Below are 15,478 nucleotides of genomic sequence, written 5' to 3'. Positions count from 1 at the left end.
TAAAAAAGAGGAGACAAGTACACCGACAACTACTGAAAGCCCAGATATTAAACAAGATAATATATCCACAACAACATCTAGTGGTAAAATATCTAAAACTTAAAAAGATACTTCTAGTTTGTATTGGAGCGGTTTAATTGACATATATCGCGGTGGGGGGCTCTATAATAGTAGATAAGAATAAAAAGACAGACAGCACCACAGCAACGACAGTGAATAAAGAGCATGGCTATGAGCATGGATCACTTCACTGGAATAAAGAAAGAGCATCAGCCATTGCTTTAATTCCACTTATCACAACTCAGTTTGTGTACGGTCCGCACTCAATTGTTGATGGCTTATTAGGCGTAGTTTTACCGTGGCATTTGTACTTGGGATTCGATTCCTGTATTACAGATTATATACAAAAGAGAAATTACCCCAGGTTGCACAAATTAGCGAATTGGACACTGGCCGGCACAACTGGTCTGGTGATGTGGGGCTGTTATGAGTTCAATACAAACGATATCGGTATTACCGAGCTCATGCAAAGATTTTTCACTGCTTAGGAGAATAATACAATAGAAAAGAATAGCTGAATAAATAAACTATAGATACACAAAAATAAGATTTCTTTTTTTTTTTGGGTTACTCTACGAGAGAAAAAAATGAAGCTTAAAGGGGGAGGGGAATAGACTGTTTAAAGATCACTGAATACACATAAAGTTTCCAACAAGGGATGGATAAGATGATTTCATTGGTATCCAACCCACCGTTGCTATCGATGATGTGCTAGTTAGAGCTATGCTGGTAAATCTAGGCAATAAAAGAATTGAGTGGAAGTGAGTGCAATTCTTCTTCCAATATATGATGACTTTAAATACCTATGAATAGCAATTGTAATAGGATGCATGCATCAAGTAACCAAGTACAATTCCTTGATATGTTCTTTATTCATAGCTATCCTTGTTGTAAAATGTTCTTTGCTTCAACAGTATAAAACAGCAAAACACTTTCATAAACGGTACGACACCATCTTAATGTTGGTGCTGTTTTTGAATCGTGATGATTTCTATTCGAGCAGATGCACTATCAACTGACTGCTCGCTTGCTTTGAATGTATGTGTGTCAATAAAGTAAAATCTATGTCCAAAGTATTCTCCCAATAATAAAAGGCCTTAGAACCGAGGATTATTCTTCCTGAAAAAATATTGCAGAGGATTTGTTTGTTAGATACTGTTATTGTTTGATGTAATCCATCTAGAGGTCAATAAAGTTAGAAGATATGCTGCAATTATTGAAAATGGATCATCCAATAACAATGCGGCATTCGCCTACGGTAGCTAAACTATGTACGCTTCAAAGTCCATTCTAGAATTGCGACAAAAAGGCCCGCCAAAAAAGCTATCCGATAAAAACGATGGGAGGACAGCAGACCTCGTACAAATTGAAATGAATGACCCGTTTCTTCTCGGTGCACCTTCTCCTCTTGTATATTGCTATATAAGGAGGGACGACTCATCGTCATTTTGTTTCATACTGATACTACACTATTATTGTTACATCGAGAAAAACCAGTGCAAAAACTTACATACCCTTTTTTATCACTGATGGGAAGAATGAATGTCAATTGATGAACAGCAGGCGTATACAATTTTCTCAGCTCCATGCATAAAGATACATCTTGCATCATAAATACTATGATCTAAAAGTCCTTACATCTGAATTTACCTATATTAAGATTACATTGCATGCAACACCTATGTATGAATTGTCATTGTTCTGTTGCCTGCAATCTAACAAACACGGAAAAAAGGCGGGTAAATGACGGGAGCAGACTATGTGTAATAAACCCAAATATAGTAACCTAATCAATTGCCCCACCCCTTGGCTTTTTCCACAGATGAAGAGGATCAAATGAAGTTTACTATGAAGATTGACTGTAGTACAAGATGAAGCATAGAGATTTTTTTGCTTCTTTTGTTTCAGTAACGAGTATCAGCGAATAACTTACACAACGGAAGATAACAAAACGACGGATGATGTCCAATAACTCATTCGAAACAGTTACAGAAAAGGGCTATATCAGATGATACGAATCAAATTTATTGGCTAATTGAGAAGAGGAGGGGTAACGACAACAAAAAACAGAAACTTTTTTTTTGTTATTACTAAGAAAATGGAAAGGTAAGTAATAAATAGATACATATATGAACAAGGCATTTGGCCATCAAGAAGAATAAGATGCAATAGAGTTTTTTTTTTTTTTTTGTGTGTGAAAAAGGGTATGCTTTCGTATACGAGAACTTTGAATTATGTACAGTAAAATAGATATATGGGTTCATTTCTTTCTTAGAGATAGAAGTAGTAGTTGTAAAGCATTGAAGAGTTAGATACTGGTGCTGAGCGAGTTTTGGATGTATGCATGTAAAAATGAGGTTGGTAATGAGTAGCTGTTGTATCTTTGTTTTTAACGTCACTAGGACTGATGTAGTAAGAATGATTGATTACTGGAGTAGTAGGAGAAACAGGAGCAGGAGCGGCCGTAGTTCCAGCAGCAGCATCTGTTACCCACAAGGGATTAATATCAACTGGTGTTGTGGGAGAAAGAGGCGGAGACCAAGATCTGTTGGCTGATGTTGGTAATACTGTAATTGCTGTTGGTACTGGCGCCGATGACGATGGTTTGATAGCAGAAGAAGAAGGATTCATCATTGAAAGAGAAGGTAACTTCTCATGAAGTAATTCAAACTTGTCTTGATCTTTATCATGCTCGTCCACATCTTCAATGCAGTCTTCAAAGATATTGTCGTCGTCGTCGTCGTCGTCATCGTCATCGTCGACTGCTTCATCTGAGGAAGCGGGGCATGCGTCAAGAAGCTGCTGCTGCTGTTTCTTGGTATTACTAATGTTGCTTGATTGAAGCACAACATCGCATATGAGATCAACTTCATAGTTCTGCTTATTGTTGTTATCCCAAAATTCACGGCCGTTAACGACGTATTTAACAGCCAGTAATAATTTTTGGTGATGTGGTTGCTTCTTATTGAATACAATTTTGAAGCCAAATCGATCCCATGTATTAGCGCTTTGTGCAATTGGCTCTTGATACTGAGCGGGAACATCCTGGTAAGTGGCCCAATCATCCGTTGTATAGCGTACAGTTACTTGCTTCTCAAAAGCTAGGTTGGCCACTTGAACCGAACCTAATAAGGTGATACCGTTTTTATCATCGCTAGAACCGGTCTTCTGAATCTGCACATCCTCCATACGAACAACAGCAGTACGACGTCGAATAAGAGAATCCTTTGGCCAATTGGGTCTTTTCAAGCGGTAGATATAATTTTTCATTTCACATTTAGGGTCGGCACGACATGCTATGGGCATTTCTGTCTTGTAAAAGAGGCGTACATTTTCCAATGATGCATTGTCGCAGAAACGTACTGATTTCTTGCATTTATTGTTTTTATTGTTTGGGTGGCGATTCTCTACCTCTCTATCAGATAAAGTAGGGGAAGAGGAACGAATAAGCGGCGGACGCTTAATAAGTGATATACGTTTGTTTCTAAGCATCGTTGGTGGTTGCGAATGAGGAAATGATATAGCTGTAGTAGACATGAATGATAAATAAGAGAAAGAAAATGTGTGATTAGTAGAAGGAAAAATATTAAAAGGACGGTTAGAGGCCCACTATTTATAAGGCAAGGCCACAGCATAAACTTCCCCAAGTCTGTGAAACCGTAAAATTTATATTTTTAACCTTCTTTTTTAACGTTTTCATGCCTTTTTTTGGTTCAAGATATGGAGAAATCACGAAATTGGATAGGTTATCTCTAATTATTTATTTGTATAGTTTTTTGTAAAAGTAATAGCGTATGTTTATAGCACTTACCAACCTCTCTAAACTAAAAAAAGCAGATGAGAAAGCTTAGATAAAATTAGGCGGGATCTGATCGGCACCAAATGCGCACAAAGATAACAAATGGATGTTTATTATCAAGTGTTGAACAAGATATCTCGTTTAGGAATTCTAATGTTAACCAAAAAAAGCGAACTCATAATGCTATACATTCGATCTTGACTCTAGTATTGATAAGGATTCTTACGATAAGAACCCAAAAGTTGGGAGAAGAGTTCGCAAAGACAGCGTTGAAAACAAGCTTATCTTACTGCAATTGATTAATGTAAATTAACCTTCAATTGGCAATTATAAAGGAGCTTTGCGCTTTCTATTCTGGACTCTATTACGAAAACATCATGTGCTCCATCTTTTTTTTTCTTTTGAGAAAGAGAGATGGGATTGTTCTGTTTGTCACTCTGTTACTTTGAAAAAAAAAAGTAAAGAAATCGAAGGTAGAGTGCCTAGTTTTCTTCTTTCCTGCTTCATAGTTGACTTTAACTTGTCTAAAACAAGTTCAATATCTATGCTGAACTTGCATTGGATAACCGGAAGAAAGCGGCATAGCTTGGATATACTTTACAGCTTTCCATTTGATTTTGGTCTATTTAGGTTACATCTCAGTTTGATTTATCGTTCGATTCAGGTAAATTGCTTTCTGGTTCAAAAAGACAGTAAGAAGAAACCAAATCACATTACGGCTGATGCTTTCAACGATAGGCTTCTGAACAGAAATTTCTCAAATATAGTCAAAAGCACGATACGCTACTATTGATTTGTAGTTTACAAAAGCATGCTGTAATAATGTCTATAGGACAACTAAGAAAACTGAGAATCTAAAGTTTGTATAAAACGGGACGACTTCAAAAATTTTTAGAGGCGATTGCAAATTAATATGGAATAATTGCACAATTTGTTTGGATGAACTTATCATTCAAGAGGACCATTAGAAGCCCATAAAGGCTTTGTGGTCTTCTCAAAACTACTGCTAAATACTTTGTAGCAGATCATCAAAGAAAACTCCATCCATACTGTAATAAGGAGTGAACTGCATTGAAACAGCAGCGTTTAGTAGAAAGCTGTAGCTATGGGTATGACTTTTAAATACTGCCAAGCCATCATATTAGCCGATTCAACTAGAGTAATAACAAGGAGAGCCCTTCCGTACGACAGTTTTCACTCTAACGCCTCATATTGTGCAAGCATGTTCAAGGCTCTACTGTTGATAATCGGCCGTCCTTACAATAATTGGATTGACATCTACTTGCGTTTTGAAATAAAACGTGTATTTCCTACTATTCTGTATATATCTCTTGAAAGGGTTGTTATCTTTGAGATGGTTCACTAAAGGCTGGTAGAGTTTCATTTAAGTTTTGCATAATCTCTAATAAAACGGTATGTGTCCCAAAAATTTCTGCAGTCGTCCCAGAACTTTTTTTGCCGAATGCCTTGTTTTAAGTTGTTTATTCACACGTACGCGACACCATTTTCTAGTTTTGTTTGTGTTTGTATTGGTTTTTCAAAAGGCTTAGAACATCAGTTAAGAAAACCGTTTTCTTTGAAATGAAACTCTTTCTTCTATAGAGGGAGTAGAATATCTCACAAAGCATGTTTAACCATAACTATCGAAAGATCCTCTTTTTCTTTAACAAGCTAAAGAAACAATTTCAAAAAGGAAATTGTCTATACCGACCCCACGACATACTGAGTTTGGTACAGAATTCCAAATTTGAGGAAGTTCATTACCGCCAAACTACGTACTATATGATGCCAGCTTAGTCTCTTGTTATATTGACATATGCCTGACTGTATATGCTGCTAACGTTGCCTAGTATACCTACTGCTCTATTATCCAAGAATTCTTAGAAAGAAGGCACACCAAAGAAAAACGAAAGAGATACGCCGATGCGTCATTTCGAAACCACGGAACTCAAAAAGGAAAAACAAAAATCAGGAGATGTACACTGTTTTACCGTTTGGAATTACAAGATTTTGTGAAATAGATTTCCGTTTGTTTTAAGCCAATCAAAAACCTTAAACACACTTCATACATAGTGGGAAAACTTAGACAACACGAACATACTTCATTTGTAAATCGCTGTAACCCGTCATCAATTTAATATAAATCAAAAAAGGAATTTGACAATATTGAACGCGTTCACAATCAGAAAGATGTATGAGATATAAAATTGATGCAAAACTATCAGATTCCATTGATGGCGGTGCATTATGTAACTTTCGCATGGTAGAGGATGAAGCCGAAAAGCATAGATTTGTAACAAATCGTCCAGGATATATTTCTACGAGTTCCCTCTCGGACAAGCTTTAGCTTTTGTTAAACGGAGAAACAGCTTGTCAAGAGAAGTTAAAAACTCCTTTGAAAATACAGTGATTAAGAATAGTGACTAGTAAAAGTAAGAGCCTATGTGGTGAAACCAAGGTGAGAGAGGAAGCCCAAAAAATCGACTCCCCATAACGTAAATGGGCTGCAGTGAACTGTCCTAAGGTGCATCTAAATTATGTTGTATCCGAAAAAAAAACCAATCAATTCCTCAGTTCTTAAAAACCATAGCTGCGAAAGAGTGAGCTCTGTTAAACTATGCAAATATCAACGAAAAATACGAACGCGTAAAGTATAAAACAAATTGTTGAATACCTTCAAGGCTGAATTGGAGAAAGTATCAAACTACGCCCTTAAAAACCCATGCTAATGACTGATAAAAGCCATATATATTAGTAATTTGGGCTGCCAGTTTTACCTTTGTTGAGCATTCAACGACGCTCTTCATGTAAAATTTGATTACAATATGGAAGTGCCAAATACTACTGCTTATCCTAACATCGACCAGTTTTGGAGATAGTACAACTATAAGTAATTTTACAATTATTAGCATTTTTAATAAAAGAATCAAGGTACAAGATTATTATCGAAAATCTATTTTACGAATGGCCAAAAATTATAACATTATGCTCACGACTTAGATTTATAAAAGCAGTGTAATATTCGTACCTTTTACCATATGTAGATACAAAGTAGACCATACATTCAAGATAAGACATGGTTGTCATGACTACAGAATCATAATAGCACATTCTTACTGGCTTAGAAATCCAGGAACGAGGATTTTTCTCCATTTTTGCAAACAAAAGCATTCTTTTTTGCTGTTCAAAAACTCGTTCTTTTATAAACTTCAATACATGATGAAAAACTCATCAGATTTATCACACTTTTTCCTCAACACCTGATTGTTACAACTCGTGTTCACACCTCAAGAACGACTTTTCCAAAGCACAGACATTACAAAAAGTAAAAAATAAATGTTAGCAGAGATAGAAGAGTGATGGGTATATAGATTACCTATTTAGTGAAGAGATTGGTTAAGAAGACCTGGATAAAGCTGAAGCCTCTTCTATTACAATGTCAATGAATGGTTCGGATCTTGTCATTATATTATCAAGCATAAACACGAAATGATTCAATATGGAGGAAAGGCTTGCACCATTATCCATAACCAGCAAACATAAAAACCAAGTACAATACTACCCACCATTGACAAAATCTAGTCAGAATTATACAAGTACTTGTTAGAGGGTTAATAAGTTAGCAGTACCCTTCAACGTACCTAAGAATCTAACATAAATGTACACATGCTGGCCAACGAAGAACCATTGAGCTTGAAGGCTGTTGATTGCCTCAACCAAAATTAGAAAGAAGGTAGAGACATTCTTGGTGCACCCTCAAAAAAAGTTCAATCATGATATTAACCATGCATTGTATCTTAATTTTATAGTCAAATAAGATGCTCTATATCTTGAGGCAGTGACTCAGAGCCCAGAGCTAACTTGAGTTGGAATGCCACAGCAAATTGATATTTAAATACGAGCTTTATGTGTATTTTGTCCGGCATGATTTCTGCTGATACTCATGCTTTACACTTGTCACGCTAGTTATAACCTTTACCAAACAGCAGAGACACTGGTAGTAATCAGGGATGTTATATTGCCGAATGCATTGAATAGATGCCATTGAAAAAGGAGCACCTTTCTTTGAATGCTTAGTCACATTTCTTGGGACTCATGTCAATAAATTGTTAACCTCTATCACGCTGCTTGAAGATGGGAATAGCAAAATCTGAAGCTGATTCACAGCATTGAATACCATTGTAAAAACTCATTGTACCTAAGAATCAGCTGCTGATTAGACACACTTTTGATATGGTCTGCCAGCAAATTGATCTCTGCAATGCATTATTGCAAGCATAAATGTAAAGCAGCGGCTCATTTTGCCTTACAAACCATCACTTTGACCGATGTTGCTAAATGTACTAGATTTAACACTCCCGCTTCTTCCAACTTCCTTCATTCCCCTACTGTATTTGTAGCTCTCAGTAACCTCAATTAGTATTTGGAAGCATATGGGCTATTGTGAAGCCAAGATTAAGCAAAATTATTGTAGTAAGCTTTTGTCTTTAGGCACTCTCCGTTTGGCAATTTTTACAACCATGCTATGGATGTATCAAGCTGAATGGCGCTCAACGTTTCAAACAATCGCTAGCACTTTATACATTTCTCGCATTCCATATAACTTTTTATTTTGATCGAGCAACCAATCCGAGCCCTCTATAATTTTAAGACAAATTGCACACACGTGCTGCGTTTCCCTGGATCCTTAGAAGACTTTTTACTAACTTTCGACTACAGATACGATAGGATCAACATGATTAAAACATAAGGCTTTCCGTGAGTTGGATAAAAAGCATAAAGAGTTGTATACAGCATGCTCTTTCAAGTCAAGGACCAATAGCTCTCTAGGGCTCCAACTAACCCTAAGATTTGTGTATGCTTACATAAGAACTAAATATTAGGGCTCGATCGGTTGGTTTGAGTTACAATCTCTTTGACTTTGGTTGTTTTCTCATGGTCTGAAAATCAAACATCGATCTAATTCTGCCATATTTTCTTGGTGTGCCTTCCTTCAAAGTATCTTTAAACACAGAGCAATTATTATGGTATTCAACCTCAACAGCGCATATAGCCAGGTATATGCCCTGTATAACAGGAGGGTATTATATAGTACCATAGCTCAAACCCCTCTTATCAAATGATTGTTTCATTTAAATAATCCTTAATAAGCTTTTACAAGGTTACAAGCTTTGCTGCATAATTAATAGGAAAGGATTGTTATCATGGCTCAGATTCTGAATACAACTTAATGATTACTAGTGCATTTTAAATCTCCTAAATGTAGGCTTGCCGTATACTAATTCTATTTGGCAATAGTCCAACCCATTCAAATGGTGAGTATTACTGTATCAAACGTTGGAAAACAGCTTATTGAATTTGCAATGAAAAAGAAGTTCAAATGACATCTTAAGGTAAATGGCGTTGAAAAGCATCAGAATGTTTCATCAATACCGTGCCTTTATTTTTACTTATTATTGCGCTCATAGCCAAGGGTCTGTTTCACATTCTGATAAAGTTCTAGAATATTGAAGTGTTGAATTGTTGTCTCAATGTGATACATAGTTTGTGCAGAACAGAAAGAGAATTAGCTTTTTTCGGTTGAATCAGCGACAACTACCGATTCCCTTTAATGGTACCCCTTATTGGATGTTTGTGTTAGATGCAACAATCTTTGTAAAAATGGCCCATTCTTGCCACAGCTGTAAGTGATATCAACCTTTTTGTTTTATCTGAAAAGTGTAATGCCTTTATCGTTCTCTTGTAACTATACACAGGTGTTTCTTCTCTTTTGTGTAATAAATGCAGTGGAAGTTTGGCTATGTTACCTTCACGCTTACAATTGCTCCCATGAACCAAAACGATGCTGTCACTGTCGTGGTGAAGAAAGCAATCTTTTAACTCAAGTACCATTCACTCCAACGTGTGAACCGATAGTTTTATTGGCTCTGTATTATGATTAACACATACACATGAGGTTGCTGAACATCAAGGGGACAAAAGGCTGACTATATCTTTGAGCCTCTGTGATGGCCTAATTGAATAGGCTTTATTGACCTGCTTCTGAGCGACACCTCTAGTCGGCAATTTTTTTTTTTTTTTTTACGTCAGGGCATCGGAATGCTTCGTGAAGAATTAAACAACTGACATAGTTATTTACTGACCTGGTATTAGCTTATTAGAGCCCAAGCTCACACATTTATAACGGAATTATCTGTTTCATCGGACTTTACCTAAATTCATACGTGTTATATAAAAATCATTAAACATTGACGACAGTTTAAAGACGCAACCTCATATAGAATAGAGAACAATCGAGATGGAAAAAACATAAGGTTGCTTCATAAAAAGCTTGAGTGGAAGGAAAGGAAATACTAGTTAGTATTTTTACAAGCGCGATACGTACTCCTCGTAGATGGTTGATGCTCCGTACTCATAGTATTAGCTGTAACTATTTGAAGTAACCGCATGATATTGGCTTCTAGAATGCTCAATAGACGATACGCAAAATTCGTTCAACCTGGTAAGTGATACCCGTCTACTTTTTACATGCGAGTTAGGAGTATATATCCATCAGTTCATTTCAAATGACGCTGTGCAGCTTCGCAATGATTCTGCTACAAATGAATATTGAAGACGTATATAAAAATTCTTATGGGATACCTTTTATTTTCTGTTCAACATGTATCTTCAATATGCATTTGGAAACACTCATCTATGCGTTTTTAAGCGGGTCTTCTTGACATATCTCTTGATATCAGAAGTAATTCTTTGATTACTTACAAGTGGAGACTAGGTGAGTCAGTGAGACCGAACAAGAGTTCTTAATTGATTTTAATCTGTGGTTCACAATTTAGATGATCTTTTACATGAATCCGATATAGAACTGAGCTTATAGTGTAATTAAGAAAGTAGCAGTGGCAACCGATTAATATTGTTCTTGTTTATGAATTGTTTAACGTCACTGCGATATATCTAAATTACCAGTAAAGTTGAAGTGTGCCTGAAGTCTTGTTTATTCCAGTGTACCATAACTGGATTAAGGCAGTAAATCCGAGTTTCTTAGAATATTTCTTATGAAATAGAGGTCAGAACGTCATCGTTCCCTCTTATACAGTCTTCCGAATGTTCATTGTCCTTGTTAGATATTACTGCAGGCTATACTATAAAACCATGAATGAAGAGTTATTTTTGCACTTGTACTAAGCAATTTCTCTTTATTTTGAGAGATGGGAACTGCTTTTCCTCATTCTTTTTTTGCTTTCCTAAAAGTATTGTCATATACACGGCGCAAGTACAACCAGATCTTGATTTTGGATTTAATTATCACTTTGCGAGTTTTAATAGCAACACCGAACTATTAAGCGATTACTTGGATGCGTTAAACCTTTGTTTAGTAAAGTCGTCACTTCAAATTGCGTTAATTCAGAATAATAAGTGTCATTGTAAGACAGCAAGTTCCTCAACGCTTGAATTTCTTTACGTATCATACACATCCTTGATCAGCAGTGAACTTCACTATCGAAAAAAAAAAGACTTAAAAAAAGCAGAGTAGTATATCAAAGCAGAGTAAAAGAACTATAGTGAATAGCACCAGCACTTCAAGCAACCTTTGTTCAGTATATAGGTATTCACATGGCGACACATCTTAGATAGCCAAGTCAGTTGCTTGAATAATGCCAAAATCAATTAAAATTCTGTAACCGAATTTCAATTAAAAAATATCCCACGATAATTTGTAGGCATACATTCTAGTAAGGAAGAGACTATTTACATAAGAATAAGGAGGCTTGTATCGTTGACTGTTTGGAGGTCGCGTGACAAGAAGAAAATTTTGTTATAAAAAGCCCCCCATGTTTTCTCTTTGGAGGTCTCTTTTTTTTCTCTTCTTTTTCATACATTAATGGCCATCGTTTACTTATATCCTTTGTAACGCTTGCTCCTCGGCTTTGGCGGCAGTCTACTGCAAACCATGTTCTTTATTCCCATTGATCTTGTTCTTAATTGACACCGGCAGACCATAGGACAGTTTAACTGGGCCTTGTAAATCCCTCTGTCGCTAGTGTTGGGGTTGAGCGGTCATCTGTCGTGTTCTGGGATCCTAACACTGAAGAACGGCGGTAGATTGTTTGTCATTGCCTTCACACCTTCCCCTTTTTATGTTTCCCCTCATATACCACTTGGTTATCAAGAGTTGTTTTGTCTGTCTGAAGCTTTAATCATAATCGCGAAGCGCTTGGCGAGGGGAGCAAACCGAACACCTGCTTTTTTTGCAGAGTACCTTTTATGACCTAGCTTAGGACTTCAACTTTTATAATCCAAGCCTCTCCACGTTCCATAGTTTTCTTTCTTTTGAGCAAGTGTTACATTCTGTAAGGATTATAAGAAAACCTCAGGCCAAGATTCCCATACTTGCTTATCTGGTTTAACTGGTTAAAACAGGAGTATTTATTTACTCTTATTCAGGTTCGAGTCCTGGGATAAGCTAAACTCAATGTAGCATGTAGCATGTATATATTCCTTTTACTGACTTATTCCCTTCATAATAATTTATTTTTGCGTTACTGTTTCCATATGTTTTCATGTTAAAAAAAAGAAGCTTTTGTGTGTTTGCGTAAGTGGGAGAGAAAAGGGGCTGTTGGTTGTTTCATCTTATGGCTGCTCTTCATGAGTTTATTCAAAAGCGGGCTGTTACTTTCTTTCACGTTGGTATGGTTTATTTGTGTTGTTTATTAGAATATACGCATTTGGTGTTACTATTATTTTTTCTTTACTATACGCGTAACTTATTTAAGAGAGATTTTCAAGTGTTATTGTCTTTTCATTCAATGAATAATTATGTAGAAATAACTATTATTGTAGCAGTTACATTATGCATTTTATTCCCCCCCCCCACTTAATGTTGTTGTTTATGGTGTAAGTAAGCAAACATTATTAGTATCGCCGTCTTTCTAGTTAAACCAAGAGAGTAAACGTGGTCTCTTAATACTGTTAGAGAAGCTGCATTCATTAAAAGTAATTGGATATGGGAAACTTCCCTTTAGCATAATAGTTGCTGAGTCTCAGAACTGTGCCTTTTTGTCTCAATCCATCAGACTATAGCGTTATATTTATACTGGGAAATAACATAAAATCACAAGCAAGTCATTTATAGGCCAGTCTTGTCTTTTTACGCCCATGTTATCTCACTATGCGTTGCCCATATCAGCAGTAGACAGACAGTAGTCGTAAGAAAAAGTTTTTTTTTTTTTGATTTGGGTAATGTAGTGGATTATGTGAAGATATGTGGGTTATGTGGTGGGTTATTACGAATGGTAATAGCAGTAGCTTAATTAGTACATCACAATAACTTCCATTGTTTGCTAATTCATAAGGACTATCGTCCTTGTTAGATCAAACCTTTCCATACAATAGAAACGTGTCGCTCATATGGCCTGAGGTCACATAATCACTGGCATGAAGATCGTGATTATACCATAGGCGAATATTTCAATTAGACGTACTGGAAAGTGCAGGAAACTCTTTTACAGGCGGGCCACCATTTTAGAAGGGCTAAGTTGGCATACCTGTTTCTTTGTTTCTATTGCTAAACCCAAAGATGGTTTTAGAATGAAGCTTATTATGGTTAGGGCGTGTCTTATATGTTTTGCATAGTTATTGTCTGTGTGCAATAAGAAAAGTAATACAAACACTTAAGAAAAGGATCAAAAGACAGAAGTATGACTATTACCATGTCATTTCAATGGAAAGCATCCATAAGCAACAGGATATAACACTTGGGTCGTACCTGAATGAAATAGTTATATCAGTAAATAGTCAGAAACAATTTGAGTCGTAGCCACTTACCTTATGTCAATGGCTTGCGGGTCAATACAGCTTGTTAGAAGACATAGTAAAGCGTTTAAATCTTGAATTATAAGGTTGCACGGCTATTGTATGTCTTTTGAACAGTCTTCCTTGAGGTATAATAACGGAGACATAGGAACATTGATGGAATTATTTTTTTCGAAAAAATGCATTTGCTCTAAAAGCATACAGAGGAATATCTTCTTTCCAAGGAACATCAACATAAGCCCTGCCCTAGATTTCCATGCCACTGTGAAAGATTAAAATTGTACTCAGAAGAATGTATCTCACGCCAAACAACATTTCCACTACCTTTATTCGCAGTCGACCCATGGTTAGGCATACAATATCACAGTTTAGCGATGATGGAACGACTTGCCGAGTGATGTACAGACATAGAAGTGATTTTGACAGTCAAATATCTGTAAAGGAGATGTATCATTAATCGTAGGTATAAATAAAGGATATCTGCTCTCATTCATTTTTAGAAAGGATGCAATTACACAATGGGCAAGTATGCAGAAGAGCATTTACAAATGCTTTCTAAATACCAAAGTATTGATCCAGCCCATTCATCATAAAGAGGCAGTACTCCTCGATGAAGAACTGTCAAATTCAATATTGATGAATCATCCACTGCCTGATAACTGTAATAAGACGATAAGTCATTTGTAATAAATATAAAAAAGGATAAACATTAGTTACTCATATCGGTTACTTTATCTTTGTTATTACATCAATATTAAAAACGTTTTACATCTGGGGCAGCATGACATACTGGGAATAGACCTTATGTAATCTTTGCAAAAGTTAAAAATTTTTTTCGAAAGAAATAATTCTTTCCAATTTACAGCTAATCTTTACAGAGTTCCGTATTGTCTTCGGCTTCATTGAGACATAGCTCATAGAATAGTACGTTATGAACTTATAAAGCGTTGTTTATTGCACCTGCTATTGCCAGGTGATCGGATCGATAGACATTATTATCGTTGTCCTTTACAGCAACTGTTCTCATTGATCTCTTTTTATTTAGAATATTCGTTTCTAGAAATCCGGATTGCGGGGTTTATCTGGTATTAGAGCAATCGGTTCTGCCCTTGTACAATTATCGAACAGCAGAGGATCCTTGTAAGACGTTACATTTTTTCATTGTACCTTATTTTACCGCCGAATTGTCTGAGTCAAAAGCGTCTCAAACAAAGAAAGCCAAACAAAGATGATATTGAACGTATTGCGTACATGCATCATGGTTTAGTACAAGTATTGAGCGTCTATGTTTAGAACAGAAAAGCCTAATTAAAGCTGGGCACATGTTTAAGACGAAAAGAATCAAACTTTACACAGCCGCGGCTCACTAGACACTGCGTACTATATTTACGTGATCTATTGCCATCTATCGTATGATAACCCCCCTGTCATGTATACAAAGATCGAGTCCAGTCATCTGACAAAGAGTTTATTCATCGGACAAATAATGGGTTTGAAACTAAACGATTTAGACAAGGAGTCGAAGAAGAGACAAGGCACGATATCAAATATTCTATAACAATCCACAGACAATTGGATCTTATGCATTCTAGGTAACTGACCGTATTACAACAATAGAGATTTTTCAATTTTTTGAAAGTTTCTTAAGAGACATTTCATAAATTTGCTCTGGAACACTGAGCTTCAGAACGGATTTTCGGAAATGAGAGCAGAGTCATTTATCGGTTAAGCTTTAGTCAATTGTAATGCTGTTCATGTAAGAAAAGCAAAGCACAACAATATGAATTATAAAGCATTGCTTTTTAA

General features: G+C 36.2%; 5 protein-coding genes and 1 pseudogene across 6 annotated transcripts; 4 read left to right on the top strand and 2 right to left on the bottom strand.

The window, feature by feature from the left end:
* Nucleotides 1-221: 221 nt before the first annotated feature.
* On the top strand, nt 222-548 carry BDF20DRAFT_817983 (CybS-domain-containing protein; the record flags this gene model as incomplete). The annotated part of the gene is made up of 1 exon (XM_053077308.1): nt 222-548. A coding segment is annotated over one exon (327 nt), but the record flags the coding sequence as incomplete, so codon positions are not given.
* Nucleotides 549-2,258: 1,710 nt separating this feature from the next.
* BDF20DRAFT_442452 (putative phosphatase regulatory subunit-domain-containing protein) lies at nt 2,259-3,824 on the bottom strand. The gene is made up of 4 exons (XM_053075459.1): nt 3,740-3,824; nt 2,818-3,584; nt 2,491-2,762; nt 2,259-2,381 (listed from the first exon to the last, which is right to left on the bottom strand). The coding sequence occupies exons 2-3, from the start codon at nt 3,550-3,552 to the stop codon at nt 2,691-2,693; spliced, it is 807 nt and encodes a 268-aa protein (XP_052937175.1). The 5' UTR covers nt 3,553-3,584; nt 3,740-3,824; the 3' UTR covers nt 2,259-2,381; nt 2,491-2,690.
* Nucleotides 3,825-5,560: 1,736 nt separating this feature from the next.
* On the bottom strand, nt 5,561-8,052 carry BDF20DRAFT_834615 (uncharacterized protein; the record flags this gene model as incomplete). The annotated part of the gene is made up of 7 exons (XM_053078753.1): nt 5,561-5,630; nt 5,851-5,975; nt 6,637-6,743; nt 6,895-7,066; nt 7,295-7,417; nt 7,839-7,951; nt 7,974-8,052. The coding sequence occupies 7 exons, from the start codon at nt 8,050-8,052 to the stop codon at nt 5,561-5,563; spliced, it is 789 nt and encodes a 262-aa protein (XP_052937174.1).
* Nucleotides 8,053-11,799: 3,747 nt separating this feature from the next.
* On the top strand, nt 11,800-12,942 carry BDF20DRAFT_864217 (uncharacterized protein). The gene has a single exon (XM_053080717.1). It carries the CDS (start codon nt 12,493-12,495, stop codon nt 12,736-12,738), a length of 246 nt encoding a protein of 81 aa, XP_052937173.1. The 5' UTR covers nt 11,800-12,492; the 3' UTR covers nt 12,739-12,942.
* Nucleotides 12,253-12,325, top strand: BDF20DRAFT_t73 (annotated as a pseudogene). Its single transcript has one exon. The product of its transcript is annotated as a tRNA-OTHER (tRNA).
* A 1,022-nt stretch (nt 12,943-13,964) lies between the features above and the next one.
* Nucleotides 13,965-14,471, top strand: BDF20DRAFT_834613 (uncharacterized protein; the record flags this gene model as incomplete). Its single annotated transcript, XM_053078752.1, has 3 exons — nt 13,965-14,119; nt 14,173-14,333; nt 14,386-14,471. The coding sequence occupies 3 exons, from the start codon at nt 13,965-13,967 to the stop codon at nt 14,469-14,471; spliced, it is 402 nt and encodes a 133-aa protein (XP_052937172.1).
* Nucleotides 14,472-15,478: the final 1,007 nt, after the last annotated feature.

This window comes from Mycotypha africana (assembly GCF_025528875.1).
Source record: "Mycotypha africana strain NRRL 2978 chromosome Unknown BDF20scaffold_4, whole genome shotgun sequence".
NCBI classification, from domain to species: Eukaryota; Fungi; Mucoromycota; class Mucoromycetes; order Mucorales; family Mycotyphaceae; genus Mycotypha; species Mycotypha africana.
This window is presented reverse-complemented; position numbering and strand designations above follow the sequence as displayed.

Coding starts and splice junctions, on each gene's coding strand:
- BDF20DRAFT_442452 (XM_053075459.1), bottom strand. CDS start 3,552: ATGCTTAGAAACAAACGTATATCACTTATTAAGCGTCCGCCGCTTATT. Junction 2,763..2,817: donor CCTCAGATGAAGCAGTCGAC/GATGACGATGAC, acceptor ACTGCATTGAAG/ATGTGGACGAGCATGATAAA.
- BDF20DRAFT_864217 (XM_053080717.1), top strand. CDS start 12,493: ATGGCTGCTCTTCATGAGTTTATTCAAAAGCGGGCTGTTACTTTCTTT.